The sequence below is a fragment of the Acomys russatus genome, chromosome 3 (assembly GCF_903995435.1).
Source record: "Acomys russatus chromosome 3, mAcoRus1.1, whole genome shotgun sequence".
Lineage (NCBI taxonomy): Eukaryota > Metazoa > Chordata > Mammalia > Rodentia > Muridae > Acomys > Acomys russatus.
This window is the reverse complement of record NC_067139.1, coordinates 3,750,197-3,772,907: the sequence shown is the minus strand read 5'-3', so window position 1 is coordinate 3,772,907 and position 22,711 is coordinate 3,750,197. Positions and strand designations below refer to the sequence as shown.

The following is a 22,711-nucleotide window of genomic DNA, read 5'->3' as shown; positions in this document are numbered from 1 at the left end:
ACTCTCTATAACATTGGAGCATCTTCTTCAGCCTTCTGGCCCAATATATCTGACAGACATATTTGTGAGGCAGGAACTATTGAGTGCTTGCTTACCCTGTCTTGGCAGAGTTTGGCTGTCGATTCTGCCCGCATCCAAGCTTTCCCCCCTTTTAAGGCAGAATTCTGTCTGTGATAGAAATGAGGGCTTTTTGCCCAGGGGCTGGTTTGCCACATTTGAAGCCATCTCCATAAGGAGGTTCTTTGATGCTCATCATCTTATTTGAGGTAGTCATAAATATGTTTACTGTGTTTATACTCAGAAGCTGTAGGAAAATAAATTGTATATATTTAACAACTGTTTGCTTATGTATCAGATGCTTGTTCTTTATGATGGGTATTCCTTAAAAGTGATTCGTTCTTTGAGAATTTTGTACAATGTCTTTGGTCATATTTACTCCTTCTCCAGCTCTTCCAAGATCTAACCCTCCTTCTCCATCCACTCAACTTTGGAACTTTTTTTTTCTTTTTAGCTGTAAGGAGAGGGATGGGACTTAATGCCCAACCCCCTTATCTATAATGAGATGGGGTCTGGCTTGAGCTTGCAAAGGACGTATGGATGTTGTCGTGACTACTGTGTAGCTGCCTGGCTATGTACAGATGACAATGTTTCCTTGTAATCATTCACTGCCTCTGGCTTTTATATTTTTATGCTACCTCTTCTACAATGTTCCCTGTAAGAGGGAGTGCAGTATGTATTGTATTTAGGCCTGAGTAATATGCAATTTATTTTTGTGCATTGCATTGGATTATTGTGAATCTCTGATGTGGCCTGAGAAATGTACTAGCCTATGGCTATACTAATAAGTCACTAGGAAACAGTTTAATAAAAAGTCATTTAACAAAATACTAGTAGTCAGTCCTCCCCTGAGGCCTAACATCTGTGTAGCCATAATTTCCTGGCCTGATAATGGTGTGAAGTGCAGGTTTCATCTTGTGGAGCAGAACTTAAATCCAATCAGAAAGTGACTGGTTACTCTGATGACATTTGTGTCACTATTACACTCATAGGGATGTTTCCCCAGCCGGTTTATTATTGTATTTTACTGGGTTCACAGCTGAGCATAGTTAATGAGTACTTTTCTCCTCTAGTAGATTGCATAGCACCTTTATCACTATGAAAGCTAGTCAGGTCAGTAAGGATGAAACTTTTTCAGTACCAGCTCAAATTCTTCATGTTGTGCAATTGAAATATGTGGTATACTTAGCAATAGGGCCTTACTATCAAGTTCTGAAAGGCAACCAAGAGCATTGGCGAGAGTCTGTACTGTTTGAGTGTCTATAGAACCTCTGACCAACACCCTCTCTGCCCTGCCCCAAATAAACTCCAACCATACCTTACTGACTGGACTTTTTTATTTGTTAGTGTCTTGTGTCCAAGAGCAGCATTGTTTCTCTGTTATGGGGTAGCTTCATTTCAACTTGAAAAATGTATTGTGTGTGCGTGTGTGTGTGTGTGTGTGTGTGTGTTGTAGGAAGACTACAGTAGTAGATTTTAATGTAACATTTTTGAGAGGTCTTTAATGTTATTTATCCCTCCTTATATTCTGTCCAGTGGATACTCTTGGGGCAATTAAAATGATATAGTATGTAACTTTTTTGACCTATGCATGGGATGGCTAAAGTTAAAGTTCTTATTTTAGGAATACTTTTATTAGCAATGATTTTTAATTTAAAAAATACAGGTTTATTCAAAATGCTAAAGAATATGCATCGCCAAAATTCTTTCCATATAATAAAGCTATAGTTACTTTTATATCTTGTTAATTAGATAGCTTTTCTCCAATAATTTTATACTCCTTTATTAGCAGCTCTTCATGAGAGTGTGTCAATTAAGCAGGCTTATTTTTGAGCATGGGTAGGCAACCTCTCAGGTCACAGAACCAAGACTGTGTGGACAACCTTCTGGTATCAGATTGTCACAGTGCTGTTGGAGTTCTTAAGCAGATGCAGCATTGTTAGACAGGCCAGTGATGCCCGATGATCCATACTGAGTTTGTCAACTGTGAATGATAATAAGTGTGAATCAGAATTGTTGTCGTACTGACAGCTAGTGTGAGTCTTAAGACACGTTGGCTACTCAAGCTCTTGCCTCAGTGTCTTTAAGAGAAAGTTGCATGGAGAATTCTGAGTGACACAAAGAAGGAAGGCTTTGACTGGGTTCCCTCGATATATGTTCACCTTTTGTGTGGCTGCAAATGAACATGCAGATGACGGGGAGAGCTAGTGAATGGTGAGGGAAAAGAAGATAACTTCAACTGTAATTCATTGCAATATATAGAGAAAATCCCCAAGAGGAAATAAGGTTTAGAGAAATTGCAGGAAACATTAAACTGATGATTCTGTTTATGGTAGAACACCGACCAACAAATTCCAGCTGTTTTTCCGTAGGTTATAGAAGTGTCACAAGCCTGTTTATAGTTATGGAGCTGGAGACTTCAGCCTGGATCTTGTTGAGCCTCACTGGTTTGATTTGGACGTATTCAGATTTGTCTAAGGATCATTTCCTGTAGCAATGTAGCCCTCTATCAAAATTTTATTTCTAAAATTCCCATTCTAATAACTGACACTCTCCTGCCAATAGTTTTCTCCCCATAATGTTAGTTTAGTTTAATAGTAAAACAGCACTTAACTAGTACTCCACACTATCCTAAACACATACAAAATGTCCATGTAATGTTTCATAACAAGCTTGTTAAAGCAGCACAGATGCTAGAATCAAGCACAAGAATAATAATTTTCCTATGTTAAAAGTAAAAGTTTTGAGCTGGAGAGATGCACATGATTGCCACACAGGCATGAGGACCAGAGATTAAATCTCTGGCACATATGTAAAAGCCAGACATGGCCAAATGAGTCTGGAACCATACCATTAGGGGTTGAGAAAAGGTGGATCCTGGGAGATCACTAGCCAGCACAACTGATTTGAAACAGAATTTCAGATCCAGTAACAGATTCTGTCTCAGGAAATTAAGATAGTGAGTGAGAGAGAAACACATCTAGTATCCTCCTCTGACCTTTGTACACACACACACACGCGCGCGCGCGCGCGCCAGACATAACATGCATCCACACACATACCCACAGAAACACGTAGCCCCATATCCCCTCACACCACAACACCACATACAACTTAAATTTTTTCTGTGTGAAAAGTTACATAAGCAAAAACCAAGCAGTAGTGTAGAAGTAAATCAGAAAGCATATATTTGGCAAAGGATCTTTGCTTTCACTATTCAACAAGTCTGATAAGTCCAAAATATACAAAGAAAAAGAAACAAAACAACTTCTAACACCTTGTGGCCATTAGAACACAATGTTGATTTCTCTGTTTATAGGAAATGCAGCTTACGTAGCCATAAGGTATTACTTACCTCTACTAGACTGAGAGAATTTTAACTCTGGTAGCATCAAAGCTAAGAACATGGCATGTGGTAGAAGTACCAGTGAGTGTGAAATCCTTTAGAGAGGTGTTTGTCCAGAAGTAACACAGTAAATGGTATCTGTGACTCAACAGCTCTGCCTCACTCTATGTGCTGTAGGGAAGTAAACACATGTTAAAACGGAAATGGATAATACACACAGAAGCACTGTGCGTAATGAAGGCATACCAGAGAGAAGGGATCATTGGTAGGATAAAAATGAATGGTAGTAGCCAGGTACATTTGTACATACCTGTGATCCTAGCATCAAGGAGAATGAGGCAGGGTGTTTGAAAAATAGATAGCCCTGGCTTGTGAGACCTTGTCTCACAAACAGACATACCAACTATATCAATTATTCTTCTATTGCTGTGGTAAAATATTATGGCCAATACATCTTATTGAAGGAAGGATTGATTTATGTGGCTTATGGTTGCACAGAAATAAAAGTCTATTATTTAGGGAAGCTTGGTGCCTAATAGCAAATATGGTGGCTGATAGTCCACATCTTAAACTGCAAACAAAAAGCTGAGAGGGAAAACTGGGGATAGTATGTCAATCTTCAAACTCTCAGAGCCTGACCCCAGGGATAAGCTTTCTCCTATAAGACCATATCTCCTAACCCTGCCTCCAAACAGTGCCACCAGTAGGGAATAAGCATCCAAATACCTGAGACTACTGGGGCATCATCTCATTCAAATCACAACATTCTACTGCTTAGCTGCCACAGTCTTGTGACCATCTGATGATGCAAAACACATTTAGTCTAACTTTAAAGCTCTGCATAGTCATTTATACCCATAACCCTGTTTAAAATACAGAGACCGAACTGTTTTGAGACTCCAAGCAGTAAAACTCTGCCACTACAGGGTAGGCAAGTCCTCAGTAGTTCCTGCCTCACAAATGTGTCTGCCAGGTATGGTGGGACAGAAGGCTGAAGACGAAGCTCCAACATTACAGAGTTTTGGGTGACTGTTCAGACAACTGTCTCTGTCATCTTCTCACTTGGGAAGCTGCTAACCTACACTCAGGTGATTAGTTTTGTTCCTTCTCAAATCTTCAATGGAATTGAAGACCAGAAAGTTTAGTTTTACAATTGTGCTTAGTTGCTTAGGGATTATTTGTTTGTTTGTTTGGTTGGTTTTTTTGTTTGTTTGTTTTTTGGTTTTTCGAAACAGGGTTTCTCTGTGTAACCTTGGCTGTCCTGGACTCACTTTGTAGACCAGGCTGGCCTCGAGTTTACAGTGATCCGCCTGCCTCTGCCTCCCGAGTGCTGGGATTAAAGGCATGCGCCACCACGCCCGGCTTGTTTAGGGATTATGTTGTTTTTAGATCTAGATAGATGTTTTTATGTTCATAGCTATGATATGATAGATTCTGATTTACATTCAGAATTGTGGACTCACCAAAAGAGGAGAGATGTTTTCTTCAAGGCTTCCAAGTACAAATAGGCATAACATTTATATAATTCCTAGTTGCTTCGTGGTCCTTCTTGTGGTAGGTAGTTTTTGTATAAATGTGTAGTAATATAAATGTATACGTATAAGTAAAAATAAATAAATAAATAAATAAATAAATAAATAAATAAATAAATAAAACTACTGCAGAGAGCTGCCTTTTCATGCTGATCTGATGCTTCTCAGTCATCACAGAGACATTAAACAAACAAACAAACAAACAAAAACAAGAAAACCCAACAACCCTCTAAAGTTAAAAGGCAAACTACGTGCTTCCAACATATTGTATATTACCGCTGCAACATGGAGGAATAGGGCAAAATGAGGAAGCAGTGGACTAAAACAAGGCCCAAAGTCAGCAGGGCAAATGCCAAATCATTTAGCTTCATGCCCAGTGTCTGAGGCCAAGTATCAGATACCACAGGCTGTGAGTACATCATGTTTAAACCACAACATCAAACCAAACCACTACAGTAGTAAATAAGAGTGTATTCACTGGATAAAAAATAGGCACATATCAATTTATGACATAGCTAGATAGACAAATTAACATCATATATAAGAAGAGAAGCCATAGTATAAAATGCATGAACACAAACATGTTACTTATGTTCTTCCTTAGGAGTTCAGTGAAAAATACGTATTTATTATAAATATAGTAAAATGAAGATATACACAAATATAAGATAAATACTACTGTATGATTAGAGAGATGTACAAATGTAATATAAAACTTTAGCATGGATAGAGAGGTAAACAGGCATAATACAAACACTCTACTATGCATAGAGAGATAAGCAGATATTATATAAATAATATAGGATGAAAAGACATGCATAGGCGTAATAAAAATATAGTATGAATACAGAGATGCACAGATGTGATATAATGTTAATAGAGATGTATAGATATAGTCAAAATATTGTAACATATATACATATGTATATGTAATATAAATGCTATAGCATCAATGGAGAGACAGAAGTGTTACATAAATACTATAGCATTAATAGAGAGACACTTATTAAATGGGTCTTAAGTTTAATTGAATAGATATTGATTATCATCAATATATGTGTGTCACCATTACACCGTTAGGGATATTTTGCCATGCTGTGCACTGTTGTGGTTAATAGGCATCAGAACTTGGTACAACTATTAATTACATGTCTTCATTTTGAACTTTGCATAGCAACTTCTGATATCATGAAAGATACGTTCCAAGGAGAATTTTTGGTCAGTTCTATCTTTAGATGCTATGTCTGAAGCACATGTTGTCTTTAACAATAGGGGCTATCCTTCAACTCCAGGAGGCAATCTAGGGGCAGCAACAATACTCTAAATCATCTTGGGAGCCCTTTGAACTCTATTGGCAGCAATTCAAAAGGTGGAGTGATACTACAGTTTTTGTTACTCTGTGGCTGTTAAGGGGAATATTGTTACTCCGTGTGGCATAACTTCATTGAAACTGTAAACATTTGTATATACATACACTTATATGTATTATAGTTTATTTTAGGTAAATATAAATTTATGATTCTTTACATCTTCTCAAACATATTTACTGTTATTTATTCTTCCCCTCATTTCTTTTTGTGTTGACTTCCCTCCCCCCCTCTCCAGTTAAAGCCCACCATTTTCTCACTTACACCTTCATATCACCTCTATCCTGGTATTGCCCTCTTTAGTACTCCCCATCCTATGGTCATACTTAGATGTCCTGGCTCCTGTGATTTGTCCAGGTTATGTTCTCACATCTGAAAATTTGTAGCTAAGAACCACTGATAAGAGAGAACATGTAGTTTTGCTTTACTTTACTTGAAATTTTCATAATTTTATTTCTTCTATACAGCTGAATAGTATTCCATTGTTATATGTGCACTTTCATTATCCATTCATTGGTTGAAGGATGATAGGGTTATTTCCATTTCCTAGCTTTAGTATGTCAAGGCTTATTCAGAAGGCCATTTCCTACACCTATATCCTATAGGGTACTTGCCTCTGTTTCCTATCTGTTCCAGGATACTAGATTTCACATTGTTTTTAGTACATGTGGAGTTAATTTTCATGCAAATTGTTTGCTATTAATACTGTTTTTCTACATGTGTACATACTGTTTTCCAACACCATTTGTTGATTATGCTATCTTTTCTACAGTGACGGTTTTGTTGACATAGTTGTCAAATATCAGATGGGAGTAGTTACATGTTCACATGTTTGGGTCTTCTGTTTTATTCTGCTGGTATACAATTTCTGTTTTTTGTTTTTGTTTTCTTTCTTTCTTTCTTTTTTCTTTTTTTTACAGTATCACACTGTTCTTACCACTGTGTTTCTCAAATGTATTTTGAAATCTGAGGTAGTAACACCTTAGCATTTTATTTTCTTTTGCCCAGGTCTTCTGTGGTTCCAAATGGATTTAGGATGATGTTGTCTGTGGGTGTCTCATATATGGCTTTTTATTATGTTGAGTATTTACCCTTCAGTTTTCATGTCTCTAGGACTTTTATCATGAAGACATGCTGGGTTTTGTCAAAGGTCATTTTTGTATCTATTGAGATGATCAAGTGATTTTTATCTTTACCTTCAACTATAGGATTTATTATATTGATTGTCATATATGGTGACCTATCCTTACATCTCAGGAATAGAGACAACTTGATCATAGTTGATTATCTTTTTAAAATATGTCTGTATTTTTTTCAGGTTTTTAGTGAATATATTTTATATATGTTCATGAAGGATTTGGTCTTTTGTTTTCTTTTTCTGCTGTCATTACGTTTTTCTGGATTAATGTAATACTGTTTTTATACAAGTTGTTTTGAACTCTTTCTGTGTCTCTGTCTCTATCTCTGTCTCTCTGCCTCTGTCTCTGTCTCTGTCTCTCTTTCTCTTTCTGAATGTATTGGCTATAGTACTTTGAAAGTCTGGTAGTATTATGGTTTGAAGCCTTCTGGTCATGGGCTATCTTTGGAAAGCTTTTTATTACTGTTCATCTCCCTGTTTTTATTGGTCTGTTTAGGTTGTTGATTGCCCTCTGGTTTACCTTGGATGATTTAGATGAATCTAGGAACCTGGCCATGTCCTTAAGGTTGTCAACATCATGGAATGCAGGCATGTGTGTGTGTGTGTGTGTGTGTTTGTGTGTGTGTGTGTGTGTGTGTGTGTGTGTTTGTGTGTGTGTGTGTGTGTGTGTTGTAATGCTTCCCTTCTCCTTTTTGAATTTATTAAACTGGGCCATCTCTTTCTTCGTTTCAGTAAATGGGCTAAGGGTCTATGGCTCTTGTTTATTTTCTCAAACAATGGGCTCATTCAATTCTTTAATTCTTAGTATCATCTTCTTAGTTTCTATTTCATTAAGTTTTTGATCTGACTTTTATTATTTCTTGCCATCTACTAGATTTGCATTTGTTTTATTTTTGTTTTTCCAAATTCTTGAGTTACATCATTAAGTCATTTATTTGTGCTCGTTCTGATTTTTTTAATGTAGGCACTTAAAGCTATAAATTTCCTTCATAGGAATGCTTTTAATGTGTCTGGATGTTCTGTTGTGTTGTGTTTTCATTTTCATTTAGTTTCAGGTTTTTTTTTTTTTAAATTTCTGTCTTGATTTCTTCTCACATCCATTTGCCATTAAGTATTAACTTGTTTAATCTTCATGAGTTTGTGTACTTAGTAGAGCTTTGTTTGCTCTTGATTTTAAGTTTTATTACATTTGTTAAGATTTTTTGTGTGTGTGTTCTACGATGTAGTCTATTTCAGAAAAGCTTCCATGGACTGCTGAGTAGAATGTACATTCTTTAAAAAAAAAAAAGATTTGGGTAGAATATACTGTAGATAGATATCTGGTCTGTTTAATATGTGATATAATTTAATCCTGATGGCTCTGTTCAGTTTTTTCCAGATGACCTATTGGAGAAAATGCAGTACTGAAATCACTTACTATTAATGTGTTTGATGTTATTTTGTGTCTTTAACTCAAGTAGTTTTCCTTATAGAAATTAATACCGTAAGATTGGTATGTATGTGTTTAAGATTGTAATATCTTTTGAGTAGTAATCATTCTTTTGATTAGAGTGAAATGTTCTTTATCTATTTTGATTAGTTTTGGTTTGGAGTCTACTTTTTAATATTGGGATAACATGTTTGTTCTAAGTTCTTATTTGCTTGAAGTACTTTCCTCCCATCTTTTCATGTTAAGGTTGTGCATATTTAAAGCTGGATTTCTTGTAGACAACAAAAAAGTAGGTTTTGTTTCTTAACTTACTAGTCTAGCCTATGTGTTTTTGACCATTGAGGACACTAATATTTAAAATTATTATTGAAAATGTATGCAGATAACAATAGCTTTGTTTTTCATTTCTATTTGCTGTTGTGTTCCTGGTTGTAGTTTGTATTTTAGTAATTGTAGTTAGCTCTTGTTTTCTTCCTATAGTCTCATGCCCATGCATATTCTTCTCTTCAATCTGAAATATTACTTCTGTGGGGCTTGTTTGGATAGACATATTTCTTTTAGCCTGTTTGTATCATGCACAGTTTTTCTTTCTCTGTCACCTATGGGAAATAGTTTTGCTGGGTACACTAATCTAGGTTGGTGCTTGTGTACTTTTAGAACCATAAGAACATTGCTTCAGGCTTTCCAAGCTTTAACATGTGCAGTGAGAAATCTTTTATTCTGATGGATTTTCCCTTGTATGTTGCTTGTAGCTTTCAATACCCTTCCTTTTTTTCCTGCATATTTACTGTTTTAACTTTGATATGCCATGGGTTTGGTTTTTTCTAGTTTGGAGTTCTGTGTGCTTCTTGCGTCTATGTGAGTACCTTTTCTTAGTATGGAGAAGTTTTCTATGAGCTTTCTGGCAAAGTGATTCATGCCACTGACTTGATCCTTCTCCTTTGTCTGTGCCTATAATGTGAAGATTGGTCTCTTTATGATGTCCCATAGTTGCCAAACATTCCTTTTCTGTGTTTCTTTTTAATTTTTTTATAATCATTGTGGGTTTTTTGTGGTATAAAAATGCCTACTTTATCTCTGAATCCTGCCATTTTATCTTCTGCTTGATTCATTCTACTGGTAAGTCTTCCTAACACCTAAGTTTTTAAATTGGGAAATTGAGTTTTTCATTTTTTATCTTCATTTTAGCATGAGTTCTGTTAAGTATTCTCTGCATTGAATTCAATTTTAAGTTTCTATGTTGTCTGTATGAATTTATTTAGCCCTATGCTTTTGTCTTCCTAGCACTTCTTTTCTTTAAGTTCATCTTTTAAATATATTCAACTGTGTCTTTGCTTCATCTTTAAATTCCTGGAATTGTTTGATGAAATTTATGTTTTTCTTATAATTTCTCTGTGTCCTAGGATTGATCTAGATTATTCTCATTGGAGAGCATTGCTATAGACTGATGGACTTCTTTTTTGGTAGTGTGTCTTGTATGAGTTTCTAGACTTTCTTGGGATAGGACAGCATTCAGGCTGTATCAACAAGGCCTGAGTTTGGGGGACTCTAAGGCAGACATTGTTCCAGAGAATAATAAGTTTTTAACCTCACACAGATGTGTAACATGAGGTGGGTCTGTACACTCACAGAGTACATGTAAGCTAGGGCTCATCAAACATACTGGGCCACAGCTCAGCATTGGTTGATCCCTCAAAGCTAGACCTGGATGTTTAATGTGGTAGGGGTAGGCTAAGTCAGGAGGGATGATCAAGCACGACTGGTTACAGCATATAGGATGAGAGCCAAGCCTGGATCCTTAAAAAAAGTGCAGCAACACTTATCAGACAGAGATGGTGCATACAATGTGCAACTTCTGCCATGTCTGGACATTGGAGGAGAGGACAGGTAAGCAATGGTTCAGGGAATTTACTTGATCAGAGGTAGGTGCAGGATGTGGGGCTCAGGCAAGGACTAGGAGTTGTGTGTGGTATGGACAACTGGATTGGAGGAGGAGAAGGATGAGAGCACAGCTAGCCCTGCCTCATACAGTGGCTATAAGGATTTTGGTAGGAAGCAGAGCTGGGGTACTGCGTGTCTCAAAAGACGGGGGAAGTATGAGAGTATTGTCTGACTTACATGGTGCTGTTTAGAAGAGTAGCAGAACTGTAATGGAGGAAGAAGAGAGAACATACGTTAACCTACCTGGGTCTGGGCCACTCATAGTTTCTACAGAGTCCTTGCTAGGAAGTAGGCTAGGGTCTGCCAAAGGAAAGGATACAGGCTGAGAGGGCAGCTGCTAAGGCAGGTGGTAGTAGGGTGAAGGAGACCAGAATGGGGGAGAACTGGAGGAAGAATGCCTTTCCTATGTAACTTTATTTTTGACATTTATTAACTTTTCACAGCATCTTGTTCATTGACCTTTTTCTAATATATTGTCAGACAACTTAGTACATATTGATAAAATGTTTTCTGTCCTATACTTTAAAAAAAAAAAGAGCTACATAGTGCTGGTGAGGTGGATCAGCACATAAAGCACCTGTCCTGCAGGCTTAACTTAAACTCTATTCTTGTAGCACAAGCCTGATGGCCCAAGTGTGAACCCTGCTGCTCACATAAAGGCAAAATGGAAGAATGAATTTGACAAAATTTGGACTCCTCAGACCTCCTCCTTCTTCTCCCACCACCACCACTGCCATCACCAATAAATTAAAATAAAAACAGAGGGCCTTAACTTTATATTTGTCATGGACTGTACTCATTTTTTTCTTCTGAATACATTTTCATACAGTATTCTTTGATCATATTTCCCCTTCCCAGATATAAATCTCTCTCCTATTCACAAAATGTCATGTCCTTTCTCTCTCTCAAACAACAACAAAAACAACAGCAATAACAAATCCAAACTAAAACTAAAACAAAACAAAATGCGGACAGGAGTGAGATAAGATTTGTATTGGCTAACTACTCACTCCATTGAAGAAAACTGATTTTTCCTTCTTCCAGCACATATCAATTGCAAATAATTTATTGGCTAGGGGTGGGAATTTGTGTCCATCAATTCTCCTTTGTACCGGAATTTTTGTCTGGCTTAGATCCATGTATATCTTATGCAAGTATCTGATTCCTAATGACATATTCTTATATCTATGGATCAGTGTATCACACAACTCTCATCAGAGAAGTTTCCTCTTGCATCATATTCAGTGCAGAGATCTACTGTTGTAATGTGTGTGTGTGTGTGTGTGTGTGTGTGTGTGTGTGTGTATATATATATATATATATATATATATATATATATATATATATATGACTCTTGAAGGCTTTTCTACCCTGCCTAGTTCCCAAATAACTGACACAGAGAGACTGTAATTTATTTTATAACCTTTAAAGCACAAGAGCTGGGAAGATATCAACTCTCTAAGCTATTTTGCTATTTCCTAGTTACATATCTCATGTTACTTGCTTTAATCATTTTTGTCTGGGCTGTTTCTTTTCCATCAGTCTGTCCTCATGGCCATATGATCATGGTCCATACTGCCGCATGGAGACTGACTCTAATCCTGTTACATCTTCTCTTTCTTTCCCTTCTCTCTCAGCCTCATGGTCCCTCTCAGACCCCAAGCCCAGGAACCTAAGCCCCACCTACCTCTTTTCTGCCCAGCCCAGGCTTTCAGCAACTGTATTAACCAATTAGGGATAGCTGAGTAGTAGAAGTTACTCAGCATTACTTGGTATACATGAGAATGTGCTTGTCTGGGGTGTAACCAGATTTTGGGGACCAGTAATTAGCATTAGAATACATAGTACCAGACCAAGCCCCAACAGCTCACAATTGGATACTGTGCAGAGAATGAGAGACTTTTGGAAAAATCAGTTTGTCTTTGTCAAGTCTCTTCCCTTTAGTCTCAGGGATCTATGTAGAAGAGAAGACAGAGCCAAAGAGGCAAGATGGTATATAGCTGTTTCCAGGAAACAGTTTTCCAGGTACAGCAGGGTTGATGCACTTAGATGGCTTTTCTAATAGAGGACTTTGCACTTTATTAGGAAAACTCTGAAAAAATGGAAAGCTTTCTTTGAGTACCCTAAAAATTCTGTCAGGCAGTAAGTGCAGAGGCAACATTTCTTTGGCTTCACACTGTTGTTAAAAATTCTGAAGCCAGCAGGCTGAGGGCAGAGGTGCACAGGCCTCATCTAGCTATGGATTTAACATGGGCTCCACACACTAGCATCACTTAGAAGGTTCTGGTTAGAGGCCTGCAGGCTTCATCCAACTATGACAACACAAGGTCAGCATGCACACTCTCATTGTCTTTAAGAGCTAAGGCTTTGGCCTTACACTCAACCCTTAAGATGAGATGAAAGAGAACCTTTAACCTCTTCAGTTTCTGCACAAGTGGTGTTTGTTGGTACCTCTTTAAATTGTTTCTAAGTATCCTAGTTGTTGGCCTGGTAAAAGCCTGATTTATTGTTTCCTGCTCTGGCTCTCTGCATCATCTTTCCCTGTGGTAGAGCTCCAGACATAATGAGGACCAAGTGGGATTCCTGAATCCAGTCATCACTAAATCCCTAGAGGCCTCAGTACAGAGATGTTTTATAGAGGAAGGCACAAACAAATGATAACAACAACAAAAAATAAAGATAAAAATGTATTTTAGACATCCTGGAAATTCAAACTTTTGTGACCATAAAATACCTGATAGATAATTAGTAATAGATTGGGATACTGTAGAAATCACTAACATTCCAGTGATGATCTGTCCATTATGGGAGGTTTTGTTATACTTATTTTTATGGTAAGTGTATTGTTCCCAAATAAATGCCATTTGTTGCTTACTTATCATGTCCTACTGTAAGTAATTTACAGCTGTTATACATGCCCTATAACATGGACAGTTTGGAATGCAGAGAGGGCGAACAGCTGACTTGGGAACACAGATCTGGGTGATGTTAGTGGATCTTGGGGACCAGTGGTTGTCATTATCTTCCAGATATGGCAGTGCTGTGCTGTGAGGCGATCCCTGGCCTAGATTGCCAGCTTGAATTTGAACCACAGTAAAGCTCCCATGAAAACTGCAAATTGGAAGTGAATGGATCCGTTCAGGTTTGTTGCTGAAGAGATCTGACATTCCACAATCCAGGCTTGATTATCAGCCAGCTGGAAAGAAGGCAAGACTAGCAGGATCCAGGCAATTTGTTCAACATAGGATGCCTCCATTTTCCTTTGCAATCTTGAGGGCATACAGTAGTTCCATTGCTGATGGCTTAAGCGTGGAACCCTATGCTAGAGTTTTGGGTTATCATTAAATTTCATCCTAAACATTGATGTCAAACAAAGAAATGAAAAACAAATGCAAACAAACAAACAAAGGAAAAACATTTAGGGCCCACCAGTTGAGAGCATTGAGACTTGCTATCAATACCCTGGTCCAGCTGAGCTCTCTACCCCGTTGTTTCCTCAACTGTGAGAACTAAAATATTCATCATAATGTTATGAGGACTGGAAATAATAGAAGCAGAGAATTTCTTCTGCTACCACATGCACAAACACAAATGCAGCACTAAGATGCTGGCCTTCGTGTCTCAGCAACCCTCTGAGACTGAAGCTCAGCAGCATGCACTGAGCTGTTCTGCTAGGGGCTAAGTAGTGGGAGAAAGGTAGCTAACACAAGGCCTTTGGATATAGGATAGAATTCCTGCTTTGATGTAGAATATTTATATGTGTTCAACAGGTTACTTTTTCTTTCTTAGTTTCTTTACATTCCATTCTTCTTTCTCTACATCCTTGGCTTGAAAGCAAAGGCCCTGGGGTTGCTTGCCAACTATATTATTAGTTTTGAGGACATCAGGAAAGTGTGCCTTTCCTGTGAAAGCAGGTTGTGGGCCTGAGGGAGAAGATATTTAAATACATTTCATTTAATTTTACTGATGTATTGAAAGGAGAAAGATTGAAGACAGTGTGGTTTTTCTTCTTTTACAAATAAATTTTATTTCTATGCAAGTACCATGCCGTTTTTATTACTGTTGCTCTATAGTACACCCTGAGATCAGGGATGGAGATTGCTCCAGAAGATCTTTTATTGTACAGGATTGCTTTTAGCTATTCTGGGTTTTTCTTTTCCATGAAGTTGAGAATTGATCTTTCAAGGTCTGTAAAGAATTATGTAGGAATTTTGATAGGGATTGTATTGAATCTGTAGATTTCTTTTGAAGTAAGATGGCCATTTTTACTATGTTGATCTTTTCAATCCACAAGAGTGGGAGATCTTTCCATCTTCTGATTATCTTCTTCAATTTCTTTTTTCAGAGATTTGACTTTTTTTTCATACAAGTCCTTCACTTGCTTGGTTAGAGTTACACCAAGACACTTTATATTATTTGTGGCTATTGTGAAGTGTGCTGTTTCTCTAATTTATTTTTCAGCCCATTTGTCATTTGTATACCGGAGGGCTACTGATTTTTTAAAATTAATCTTGTGTCTGGCCACTTTGCTGAAGGTGCTTATCAGCTGTAGGAATTCCTTGGTAGAATGTCTGGGATCACTCATGTATACTATCATATCATCTGCTAATAGCAATTCTTTGGCTTCCTCCTTTCCTATGCGGATCCTCTTGACTCAGCCATACCACTCCTGGGCATATACCCTGAAGATGCTCCATTATACAAGAAGGACACTTGTTCAACTATGTTCATAGCAGCTTTTTTTGTGATAGCCAGAATCTGAAAACAACCTAGATGGCCCTCCACAAAGAATGGGTAAAGAAACTGTGGTACATTTATACAATGGAATACTACTCAGTTATTAAAAACAATGAAATCTTGAAATTTGTAAGCAAATGGATGGAGCTAAAAAAAGATCATCTTGAGTGAGGTAACCTTGACCCAGAAAGACACGCATGGTAAATACTCAGTTATTAGTGGATATTAGCCCAACATAGATGTCCTCTGAGAGACTCTACCCAGCAAGGCATGGTGACATGTTGGATTGTGCCCCCTAGTGGTGTCTGAGGGAAGCTATCCAAGCAAGCTCCTCTATCCTCTGAGCTCTGGTGAAGCTGGCTGGGCAAAGGCTTATTCCCTGAACTGTCACACAGAAATTTGAGAATCAATCAGGGATGGGGATGAATGTGGGTACCTGTGTATTCTTGGTCAGAATACACACCCTGCACTGTGGGAGTGAACCCTCCACTTCTGCATCACTCTAAGCAGGCTCTGAGTCTCTTTGAGTAGGGGAATTAAGCTCAGGACTTGAGGAAGTGCAGGGTAACTGAATGCACATGGCCAAATATAAGACAGTGAAGAAACAACAAACTAGGTTTTAATTCACATACTAAGTCTGACTAAAGGAGAGATAAAGAGAAGCTTAAGAAATAATCAAACACATGGTTAAAAGCAATAAATTAGAAAGAAAGGGAACAATTCAAAGAATCAACAAAGCCAGGAGCTGGTTCTTTGAGAAAATCATCAAGATAGACAAACTGTTAGCCAAACTAACTAAAAGTTAGAGTGATATTATCCAAATTAGCAAAATCAGAAATGAAAAGGGAGGCATAACAAGAGACACTGAAGAAATACAAAGAATCATAAGATCCTACTTAAAAGACAGATATGCCACAACATTTGAAAATCTAAGGAAAATGGACAATTTTCTTGATTGATTCCACTTGCCAAAATTGAATCAAGAGCAGATAAACAAACTAAATAATCCTATTTCCCCTACAGAAATAAAAGCAGTCATTAATAGTCTAAAAAAAAAAAAAAAAAAAAAAAAAAAAAAAAAGCCGAGGGCCAGATGGTTTCAGCACAGAATTCTACCAGACACAGACCATCAAAGAAGAGCTAATACCAATACTCTTCAAACTGCTCCAAAAGATAGAAATGGATGGAACTTAACCAAATTCTTTCTTCGAGGCAACAGTCATGATGATACCTAAACCTCACAAAGAACCAACAAAGAAAGAGAATTTCAGACCAATTTCTCTTATGAATATTGATGCAAAAATACTCAAATACTCCCAAACCAAATACAAGAACATATCAAAGATATCATTCACCATGACCAGGTAGGCATCATTCTAGGCATGCAAGGGTGGCTTAATATATGGAAATCCATCAGTGTGATCCACCATATTAACAAACTGAAAGAAAAAAAACCACATGATCATCTCCTTAGACACAGAAAAAATTTTGACAAAATCCAATACCCATCCATGTTCAAAGTTTTGGAGAGATCAGGGATACAAGGCACATTCCTCAACATAATAAAGGCTATATACCACAAGCCACTAGCCAACATTAAATTAAATGAAGAGATACTCAAGGAAATTCCTCTAAAATTGGGGACCAGACAAGGCTGCCCACTTTCTCCATATCTCTTCAATATAGTTCTTGAAGTTCTAGCCAGAGCAATAAGACAACAAAAGGAGATCAAGGGGATCCAAATGGGAAAGGAGGAAGTCAAATTATCCCTATTTGCAGATGATATGATAGTGTACATAAGTGATCCCCAAAATTCCACCAGTGAACTCCTACAGCTGATAAACACCTACAGCAAAATGACTGGATACGAAATTAACTTTAAAAAGTCAGTAGCCTTCCTGTATAGTAATGAAAATCATGCAGAGGAAGAAATTAGAGGAACTACACCCTTCACAATAGCCACAAGTAATATAAAATATCTAGGAATAACTCTAATCAAGCAAGTGAAAGACTTGTTTGAAAAAAACTTCAAATCTCTGAAGAAAGATATTGAAGATGACATGAGAAGATAGAAAGATCCCCCTTGTTCGTGGACTGGGAGAAGTAACATAGTTAAAATGGCCATCTTACCAAAAAAAATTTTACAGATTCAATGCAATCCCTATCAAAATACCTACACAATTTTTTTAAAGACACTGAAAGATCAGTTCTCAACTTCATATGAAAAAAAAAATAGCCAAGGCAATCCTCTAAAATAAAAGATCCTCCAGAGGAATCACCATACCTGATCTTAAGCTGTACTATAGAGCAACAGTAATTAAAACAGCATGGTACTGGCACAGCAATAGGCTGGTTGACCAATGGAATCAAATGGAAGACCCAGAAATAAATCCACACACATATGGACACTTGATTTTCGATGATGTCAAAACATAACATTTATATAATTCCTAGTTGCTTCATGGTCCTTCTTGCGGTAGGTAGTTTTTGTATAAATGTGTAGTAATATAAATGTATACGTATAAGTAAAAATAAAAAATAAATAAATAAAACTACTGCAAGGAGCTGCCTTTTCATGCTGATCTGATGCTTCTCAGTCATCACAGAGACATTAAACAAACAAACAAACAAAAACAAGAAAACCCAACAACCCTGTAAAGTTAAAAGGCAAACCACATGCTTCCAACATATTGTATATTACCACTGCAACATGGAGGAATAGGGCATAATGAGGAAACACTGGACTAAAATGAGGCCCAAAGTCAGCAGGGGAAATGTCCTGTGCACAGGTAAAACCGGCTTCTCTGGAGAGGAGCTGACTTAGACTTCTGTCCAGAAAAGTCCCTCAGGGACGCTGCTGGACTCTGGGTGGAGCACTGAGAGTGGTACGGAAGAGTGGGGAAATGGAAGGACCTAGAGAGCTCGGGAGCCCCAGAGGACACCATCAAAGCTGGCGGATCTGGACCCAGGGAGGTCTGCACAAATGGTTGCACCAAACAAAGACAGTGCATGCAGTGAACCTAGACCCTCTGTTCAGATCTAGACTATGGACAGCACATTCTCCACAGTTGTGGAGGAGCAGAGACTGCCTCTGACGTGAACTCTGGTGTCCCTGATTTGATCACTTCTCCTTGGTCAGGGGGCCTGGCAGGCACAAAGAGAAAGGGTAAGTAGGCTATCAGGAAGAGACCTGATAGGCTGTGCTCATATGGTGGCAGGGGAGGTCCCCTTCTGTCACAGGTCTAGGGCAGGGGAATAGGGCAGAAGAGGGAGAGGGTGGGAATGGGAAGATATAAGCGAGGGGATAATAGTCGGGATATAAGATGAATAAATTATGATAATTTATAAATTATAAATAAATAAAATATAATAAATAATAAAAAATTATCACTATATATAGTGAACATATATTAATAAATTTTTATGATATTGTCTTAGGGTTTTATTGCTGTAAAGAGACCCCTTGACAATTACAAGTCTTATATAGGAAAATATTTAATTGAGTCCAGCTTATAGTTTTAGAAGTTTAGTTCATTATAACCAGGGAAGGAAGCCCAGCATCATGCAGGTAGACATGTTCTGGAGACAGAGCTGAGAGTTCTACATCTGGATCCACAGGCAGCAGAAGGAGACTGTGTGCCACACTAGGCATAGCCTGAACACATATGACCTCAAAGCCTGCCTTCACAGTGACAAACTTTCCTCCAACAGGGTCACACCTACTCCAACAAGGCTACACCTAACAGTGCCAATCCCTATGGACTAAGCGTTCAAGCACATGTGTTTGTGGGGCCCATACCTATTCAGACCACCACATGTGTTTCCATTCCTGTGTACTTTGATCATATGTGCCTTCATATCTTCTATTTCATACTATTAACATTCCTTTTCTTTATAGTGTGTGTGTGTGTGTGTGTGTGTCTGTGTGTGAGAGAGAGAGAGAAAAGAGACATTTTATCTAAATGTAGCTTCTTTGCTTACTATGATAGCCTCCATTAGCAGTGATTTTTATGCAAATAACCATGATATACTTTTTATAATGGAATAACACTAATATATGTATACATAAATGTAAGTTTTATAAAAATATATGTAGACATATATGAGTTTTATATGGATATATCACATTTTATTTGTCAGTTGATGTGTTGATAGTCTCCTCAGTGGCTATATTCAGTAGTGGAGGCAATATAATTTTTATTTTACTTTCAACCATATATAATTAAAAGTATATATATTATATGTATTATATGACATACATTATATGTATTATATTTTGGAGAAATAAAAAGTGTGTGTGTGTGTGTGTGTGTGTACACGAGTGCAGGAGGCTGTAAGGCAGTGTGGGATCTTCTGCAGCTAGAGTTACAGAAGGCTGTGAATTGTCTAATGTGGGTCCTCTGCAAGATCAGTAAACACTCTTAACCCAAGAGCTCTCTCTCCAGCCCCGAGGCAATAGTTTTAAACTAAATGTTGCCACTGTCATGAAAAAAAAAAAAAAAAAAAGATTTTCAATACTCCAAAGTGATTTATCTTATTTCAAACTAGATATAGAGAGGTAAAATTATGGTGATGAAATTTGTATATTCGACATAGCCTAGGCTGGTCTCAGACTTGTTATGCAGCCTAACATAACCTTCTGTTCTCATTCCCCAAGTGCTGGTACTATAGGTGTGTGGACCCACAGATAGGAAATAACTGTAACCATTACAAATTCAAGAGAAAAGGAAAGTCATTGCACTTAACAGTAAGAAATGATGGTTTGTACGTAGGAGCTATGTATTGAATACATATGCAGATGTCTTTACATGTCTGCTTTTCCAATTCTTACCCCACAGTGCAGATTAACAATTAGTTAAGGCCAGTGACTGAGGCTATTAAGTCTATCCACTTCATCAGTAATTTACTTTTAAAACAGTTTTTTCTTCAGTTTTGATGGATTATCTAGTGCCCTAACCTGGTATACTGTATCTGAAACCTAAAGTGTGCTTTATGCCACGGTTTCATGCTCACATTGCAATCTGATGCTTATATGTGTAATCCACTCAAAAGCACTTATATTTCAATGAATGACACCAAAATGTCTCCTTTCCAGAGAAAGGATGTCTCCTGTCAGAGAATGTTTGGGCTAGAACTAGGAGGAAGGACTCTACTAGCCTACCACAGTGGGACTGTCTCTAGACTCTCAGAGTGAACCATGCTGAAGAGCCATGTTTTTGTCACTATTAGTTATTTTGAAGAATGTCCATGTAAGATAAGAGCATGTTCCACCTTCTTTAGATTATAAAACAGCCTGCTTTTCTACACATAGGTTTGCAGAAGAAGTGACTGCCAAGTGGCTTTGTCTCTTTGAAGGAAGTGGGATCCCATATGGTCCAATCAACAGCATGAAGGATGTGTTTTCAGAAGCCCAGGTTTGTACTTTTTCTGGTTGCTTTTAAAAAAAAATATTGGCTTATATAAATAAACAATAACCACTGTCTTTAAGCCTAAGTCACATGATACAATATTTTACTATTTGATTAAAATTACATGTGGTTCTGAAAATATTACAATTTAGAACCAACTGTCTACAGTAATACTTACAAGTCTGCTAGATTCAGCATATTTAAGCTACATAAAATTACCAAAGTCAGGAGCATTTATTTTTTTTTTATGAAAAATAGAAATATAGCCAGGGGTCAGGACTTGGAGATCACTGTTTATAGAAATAAATATGATAAATCTCACAGTTACTATCCACTGTGATCATATTACTGTCTTAAATGTGCAAAGCAAGTCATGCTTAGTTCTGTAGCGTTCAGGCTTTTATGTGTTTGCTTAATCGTGCTATTTACAAGGCATGGGATAACATGGGTAGGATGAATGCTGAGCAAGGAGCCAGATAACATGGAAAATTTCTTCTATAATAGTTTCTAAATTTATGTGCCTCAATTTTTGCATTTCAGTACTTCAATTATTATAACAAGTATAAACAACTTACTATATCTCAGGTTCATGTAATAACTTCAAAATATAAGGGAACTCTTTTTCTGTGGAGATTTTATTATGACTCATGTATCTTGTCAGTGTCTAACATTTGCAAAATTACAGAATATTTTTCTTTAGTTGTTTATGTACATAGGGAAGTTTTTAAGGTTTAAATGAATTATCAGAAATAACACATACCATCTTAAAGGAGAATAATTTTGTTGAAAAATGAATATCTTTAGTCCCAGTGCCCTTATTTTACATACATGTTCACTTAAAAGGAAATGTGAATGCATTTAGTTCATAAATTACAGTACTTACTGGAGAAAAGAAAATAAATTCATGAATTCTTTTGTGTTTAGTTTTCCTGCCAACTAAAATAATGAAGAGTATGGGCTTGATATTAGGGGTCTGCATGGTGCGTGTTGTGTGAGAAGTCAGGAATGGACCCCAAATATCAGGGTCTTGTGCCTGCTGACTCGTGGAGGCTGGCTTGCTCACTTTATGTCTATCACCGTAAGGTGCAGTTGTGAAATGTGTAGGTCTCCACTTTATGTAAACTAAAGGCATATTTCCACAGAGATATTTTTTAAGAGTTTATTCATCAATATTTTTGTTGTTCCATGTATTTTTTTATCAGAAGGAAATATCCAAAGCAAAGTAACTTTCTGCAACATTAACATTGCAATATTGTCTAATTACAGGCTTTGTTTTTTAAAACTCCTACCCACTGCCATACAGTTACTCAAGTGATGGTTTTATGAGTGAACATATTCTCATTTGTATACTCATAACTAATTGTCCCTTGTAGTCCATTTTAATTATGACAAGTGAAATTTAGTTAATTTAATAATTTTCATTGCAAATTGACTGTTTCAGAATACAAAAGTATTTTTGGTTGTCTATGGCATTTTTTATTCATTAGGCTATTTATCAATGAGGAAGAATGATATTATTTGTCAGATATCAACTTATCATATCATCTTCAGAGATGTCACAAGTTGCCATCTTACCCACCAAAAGTAGTTTCTAATTGTTCTAATTCTATCACCACAAATATTTAATTATACTCTGATTGCTTTTGATAATTGAACCCTAGAAGCAAAAAAGAGTTGTGCTCTTGTTTTTTCCATCTGAGAGATTGACTGCCTTCCTCTTCTTCTTGAAGCATAAATCCCCCCTCCAAATTTTGAA

General features: G+C 37.2%; 1 protein-coding gene across 4 annotated transcripts in view; it reads left to right on the top strand.

Annotated features, from left to right (window-relative positions):
* Sugct (succinyl-CoA:glutarate-CoA transferase) overlaps positions 1 to 22,711 on the top strand; it is a 713,158-nt gene that overhangs the window by 308,422 nt on the left and 382,025 nt on the right. For all 4 annotated transcript variants that reach the window (XM_051168026.1, XM_051168018.1, XM_051168042.1 and 1 more), the window contains one exon: positions 20,859 to 20,961. In XM_051168026.1, coding sequence (XP_051023983.1) covers positions 20,859 to 20,961 — 103 coding nt within the window. The remainder of the gene's footprint in view (positions 1 to 20,858; positions 20,962 to 22,711) is intronic.